The 6,489-nt window shown below is 31.6% G+C and overlaps 1 protein-coding gene and 1 long non-coding RNA gene across 2 annotated transcripts; both read left to right on the forward strand.

Moving 5' to 3' along the window:
- Positions 1-281: 281 nt before the first annotated feature.
- On the forward strand, positions 282-2,337 carry LOC133171880 (uncharacterized). Its single transcript, XR_009718887.1, has 3 exons — positions 282-346; positions 849-884; positions 2,269-2,337. It is a non-coding gene; the product is annotated as an uncharacterized LOC133171880 (long non-coding RNA).
- Positions 2,338-4,044: 1,707 nt separating this feature from the next.
- LOC133205017 (uncharacterized) lies at positions 4,045-5,342 on the forward strand. Its single transcript, XM_061340759.1, has 3 exons — positions 4,045-4,056; positions 4,138-4,206; positions 4,953-5,342. Exons 1-3 carry the CDS (start codon positions 4,045-4,047, stop codon positions 5,340-5,342), a joined length of 471 nt encoding a protein of 156 aa, XP_061196743.1.
- Positions 5,343-6,489: the final 1,147 nt, after the last annotated feature.

The following is a 6,489-nucleotide window of genomic DNA, read 5'->3' on the forward strand; positions in this document are numbered from 1 at the left end:
CCTCTTTTTCAGCCAGATATGGTGGAGAAATCGAAAATATTTCTTGATAGGCTGAAGGTAAATTATCTTTACATTTGATTGTGTTTATTTGTTTTGATATTCAGTTAAAATATGACATATTCTTTTATTTTTCTGAGATTGTATTTAATCAAAATTAATTTCTTTTTTTTTTTTTTTTGATGGCCCTGAAATGCTTCATTCAAGACAATGCCAGAAAGGTTTCATTTATACACATTGGATTTCATTCTGATTTTATTTTTCAAATCTTTTCTTATATTCCTAGGAAGTAAAAGAGTCTCGTCTCAGAAGTCTTCACCAAAAGATATCACTGTTCCGAACTAAACAGGTTTCCTTTTATTTTTTTCTTTGTAACTTTTTCTCTCTTTGTTTTACTCTCGCAATGATATTAGGTTAATTAATGAATACCATATGTATGTCGATAAAGAATATTTCTGGTTTCTGTTTTTAATGAATATCACATTCCTCGCTCATTTTTTTTAGGAAAAATTCTACTTAAAAAAAAAAAATAGGAAAAAAAATGTAAAAGCATTAATAACGAGAGTAAAATTGCAATTTGTATTTATGATTGAAAAGTTTAATGTCTTTTCAAAATATTTTAATCATATGAACATTTATCAATATGCTTATCAAATACTTAGTATTTCAAATATATGTTCGTTATAGGTATAAAATATAAAATAATTTTAAATATACATTGCAATTTTACTTGATAAGTAAAAATTGCTCGTTAATATCGATATGACATCTGAATTGTTAAAAAAAATATCAAAGTTTGAAAATAATTATCCTACTTACTTAATGGATTCTATTTTACTTCATTTATTCAGGTGGACGAGAAAATTGTGCTCAATATGAAAATGAAGGTTTGTAACCTCTCTCTCTCTCTCTCTCTCTCTTTATATATATATATATATATATATATATATATATATATATATATATATATATATATATATATATATATATATATATATATATATATATATATATATATATATATATATATATATATATATATATATACAGCTGCTTTTTCAATAAAAACGGAACTCGTAAATTTACTTACCTTGTCATTGGTCATTTGCAATTATTATTTTGTTCAAAAAAATTCCGATTGTACACACAAGTACTCTGAAGTTGACATTAAAAAGATGCTTGAGTTTCTGATTGACAATATCTATGTGGTTTTTGGAGACCAGGTCTTCCAACAATCTATTGGAATTCCCATGGGTACCAATTGAGCCCCGTTATTAGCAAACCTTTTTTTGTATTCATATCAAGCAGAATTTGTCCAAAGTCTGTGAAAAGAGGAAAAAACACTTGCCTTGGCCTTCAACTCGACATTTAGATATATCGACGACGTATTGTCAATTAACAATGGCTATTTCCATTCTTATGTCGATACGATATATCCTTGTGAGCTTGAGATAAAAGATACCACAGAGTCTTACACATCTGTTTCATATTTGGATACTTTACTTGTAAAAGACGTTAATGGTAATCTAACAACCAAGCTTTATGATAAACATGATGACTTTAACTTTTCAATCGTCAACTTCCCTTACTTATGCAGCAATATACCTTCATCACCTGCATACGGGGTATATATCTCTCAGTTGATTCGATACGCAAGAGCATGCTTTACGTATGTACAATTTCTAAAACGAGGTAAATTATTGACAAACAAGTTGATGAAACAAGAATATCAGCTGTCTCGTTTAAAGTCATCATTTCGTAAGTTCTACAGTCGATACAATGACCTTGTCAGCAAATACAATTTATCATTGAGTCAAATGCTGACTGACGTTTTTCATACAAATTGTTAGGCCATTATTTACACACTGAATTGTCGACGGATTTTTCCGTTATTTTCCAATCATGACCAGGAGCACACGGCGGGTGTGACCGGTCGGCAGGGGATGCTCACTCCTCCATGGCACCTGACCCCACCTCTGATGCTTGGAGGTCCGTGTTTGCTCTGCTCCTATTTTGTATTGTTTGATGGATTTTTGAGTCTAATACTGTTCGTTATCTTCAAATATATATATATATATATATATATATATATATATATATATATATATATATATATATATATATATATATATATATATATATATATATATATATATATATATATATATATATATATATATATATATATATATATATATATATATATATATATATATATATATATATATATATATATATCATATGTTCAGTTAAAAACTTTATTTGCCTTAGGATCAAGAGAGGATTGACTTCGTTGAATTTCTGTCTGTGACTACAAGTACCATGCAAGGAATTATCCAAGTATGTATTTATTTAAGAACCAGTAATCTTTAGAGATTGAAATAATAGTATTCAATGCTGCCAGAGAGAGAGAGATTTGGAAGAAAAGTCTTAAGCTATCATCCTTGAAAGTTTCATATTTTCATACCAGACATTTTTTTTTTATTTAAGAGGCTGGGTAGTCAACAAATTACCCGACAGATGCACATAAAATATGTAATATGATTTCTTTACCTATAAACTATTACTTAGTAAAGAAAAAAAAATGTTCCACCCATAATATCTAGTTAACTATTTTAAATGATTTGATACTTTGATTTACTATGAAACTTTACTTGAAGTTTTTTGAAGATTTAGAACCTTTATCTTTTTAATATAAGAAAATTGATTATAAATGTAAAGATCTGAAATTCAGAGTAAATATACTTACTTGACTATAGTAAAAACTTTGATTTACCATAGTGAAAACTTTAATACTATAGTTCACTATAGTAAACTATAATAGTTTATTTTTCTGTTAGGGAATAGTCTAAAAATGGTCATGACCATCGGGCCATTTTACTAAGTTTGTTTGTTTGTTTATTTTTTTAACGTCCCTCTCGAGAATTTTTCACTCATATGGAGACGCCACCACTTGCCGGTGGAGAGCTACCAATTTTGACCTATACTCGGCACTCAGGCCATTGAGCAGTGAGGGATCTTTTTCGTGCCAGCACCTACTGCGACACGGGACCTCGGTTTATACGGTCTCATCCGAAGGACCGGTCTCCACGTTGCACAGTGGGATTTGAACCCGCAACGTAAGGATCAACTCCTTACTCCGCGACTCTAGAGCGAACGCTCTAACCACTGCGCCACGCGGGCGACGCCATTTTATTAAGAGAGTTTTCATTGGTTTCTTTTTTTACTAACATTCCTCAAACACACGACAATTCTGGCCTGTTAGAACCAAGTTTTTTGTTTTGTTTTGTTTTTAGTCCCCTACCGGTGAAACCGGAGGGGACTATAGGTTTCCTCTGAGTCTGTCCGTCCGTCTGTCTGTCCGTCTGTCTGTCTGTCCCTCTGTCTGTCTGTCAGTCAGTCTGTCCCACTTGGTTTTCCGCACTTTTTTCCTAAACGCTTGCAGATATTGAGCTGATTTTTGGTATGTGAGTGTATCTTGATGAGTTACAGATCAAGTTTGCATTTCGTTCCGCTTCATTGATTTTTGACGGAATTACGGCCTTTTCAATTTTTACGGGTTTTCCGCAATTTTCTTCTAAACGCTTGTAGATATTGAGCTGATTTTTGGTATGTGGCTTTACCTTGATTAGTTATAGATCAAGTTTGCATTTTGTCCCGCTTCATTAATTTTTGACGGAATTATGGCATTTTCAATTCTTAACGGGAACAGAACCAGATTACACTCGCCGTTAGGGGACTAGTATTGCTCATGCAATACTCTCAGAATGCTTGTTATGTTTTGCTTGTCAATGAATTTCTGCATGTTGTCCCCCACCCCCAACTGAAAATATTTCTACAGGCTAAATTGAAAGTGGAGGGATTTGGTTTTCCTGGTCTGTTCAGGACATTAATTAGTAATTGTATTTACAGGATTACAAGATCCCGATTCTTTTAAATGTGTTTAACTTCTGAGGAAAACGTTTACTCTTTCTGACTTGTTTAAATAAATATTGTTTAATTCCGAACAGTTATGTACCATTGAATAAAGATAAAAACGTTTTGTTCATGCTATTAGAGGCAATTCAGGATAAAATTTATAATTTTTATTAATATACTGCTTATATTTAATATTCTATTTTGTATTCATTCCAATTTTAGCACAGTCTGGATGACAGCACGTTGAATAGAATTTTGGATAATATGAGAAAACATCGAGGAACATTTAGCGTAAGTCGGTTAACAGTAATTAATGGTCATAAAATAATGAAAAAATAAATAAATAAATAAAATAATAGAGAATTTGAATTATTTTGTTATTTTGGTTATTCAAAAATTGCAGTATCTTTGTTTGAGAGGAGGAAATTATATGACAAGTAACTGTTTTCCGTTGAAAAGTACACCAATCTATAGGAACCATAACATTTAAATAATGTGAATATACATGTACACAAAAATGAAAACTTTTACGTGTTTAGGTGTTCCAATGAAGAGATTCATAGTTATTACATATGTATTTTATAACTAGCAATAAATGATTAAATTTACGTCTTCATGCAAGATTTTTTGTTCAATTGTTTGTGATCAATTAAAAAAAAAAGGGGGCCAAAGACTGGAGCCAAATATTTATTTGGATATAAATGTTACATTTTTTAGATATAAATTGTATGATATTTTCAAGGCGTAAAATATAATTCAGAAATGGAAAAATGATGAGAGGGTAAATGTTTTTATATTTAATGAATGTATGACGATCCTAATCTAACAATATTAAGCAAGATTTTACATTAGCTGACAAGACACTACTTGATCCTTACAAATAACGTTCTCGATTTCAGATTTTAAGCATTCCATAGTTAATCGATTCTTATCAGATACAATTTGTGTTTGTATTTGACATTACTACCGGTAATTGAATACTTTTGAAAGTACCACATCATTTCTCGTTTTATACACATCTCATTCTTTGCCTACAGTACCAAGACGAAGTACTCGAAGTGGAAGAAATCAACAAACGAAACCTTGGGAAAATGATCATACGACACGTCGGACATGAAGGAGTGGATGAAAAACCAGATCTCCGGCGTCTTTTTCAGGCTTGTATTGATTACCTACAAACGGAGTCGGAAAGGTTTTGGAGGAATGCCTCTATTACCATTTACGATGAGGAAGACAACATGTACAAAATAGCCAGTGGAACAAAGAAGCACCAATTCATCTGTCGGATGAAGGATGGAGAACCATTCATCAGAGATAAAAGGGCTGCTTCGGACTACAAAAAGCCCAAGCAGAGTCCTCCTCCTTCTACTCACACGACTCACTGCCATCATCATAAAAATCAAGATAAAAGTTGTATAATTTCCTAAATCGGACAACACTTGCTATTGTAAAAACAAAACAAATAGTTTTTGTGTTTTGTTTTCTTGTATTTTACCAAAATTTGATTTCAAATACTTTTTTTAGAATATAAAGACATTGATCCCGATATTGTGCATGTGTTATAAATCTATTGGTTTTATAATTAGTTAAAATATGAAAATAACGAATCTACCTTCTTTTTTGACTAAGTAAAATTTTTTAAAAATCAGAATATTCTTTCAGCCATGTTTATAATCCTGTATATACGATATTTGGATTCTGACTCAATCACAGGACAAGGCATTAAAATGAATGAAGGTGTATGGTTGAATGTAGCAAAGTCTCGTGGTTAAATGAGTTTATTTTCGTCGATAATTAATCATCTTTACTTTAAAAATTAATGCTTTGAAACTTTTTTGTCAGAGGAAATATCTAACATTTTAACTTATGAATCCATTTAAAAACTTTCAAGTTTGTTTAATAAACAAATACAAAGAGATGATTTTTTTTTATTAATTTTTACATTTTTTTTAATAATACTTTGACTTAATTTTTGACTTAAGTCTGTTCTCATTTTATTGTCTTAAGACGTAAACTTCTTGTAGATGGTGAAAATATTAGCAGGGGAAATAAGCCCCTCTAGGATGTTTCACATTTGTACATGTAATGATATTCCGCGAGCGTTGCGATCACTAAAACCCCTTTACAAAGAGTTGGTGACCGTTGAGAGATGGTTGGACCTTACAAAATTCCTAAGATCTCTGATTGATCTTTCTGTGGTTGTCCAGCATCTCAATGATCTCTAAAAATCTTCCAAAAATCTCCACAGTTTCCATGGTTTATTTAAAGTTTACGTTCTACCAAAAACAGTCTCTCAAAGATCGCAAATATACAATGAACGCCAAAAAGAAGCAGGAAGAATGTCATTACATGTACGAGGATTTTTTGGATATGGAACATTAATCAAGCTCGAAGTCTATAGAAAAACTACAAATCAGGAGCAAATCAAATACGGACCTCTAAAAACATCAGGGGTGGGAATACCGTGGGATCAGTTCCCATGGAGGAGTAAGCATCCCTGTCGACCGGTCACGCCCGCCGTGTGCTTCTTGTTATGATCGGGAAAACGGAAAAATCCGTAGACAATACAATTTG

The sequence above is a fragment of the Saccostrea echinata genome, unplaced genomic scaffold (assembly GCF_033153115.1).
Source record: "Saccostrea echinata isolate AGI-Se365-2 ecotype Australia unplaced genomic scaffold, CSIRO_AGI_Sech_v1 ptg000054l, whole genome shotgun sequence".
NCBI lineage: Eukaryota > Metazoa > Mollusca > Bivalvia > Ostreida > Ostreidae > Saccostrea > Saccostrea echinata.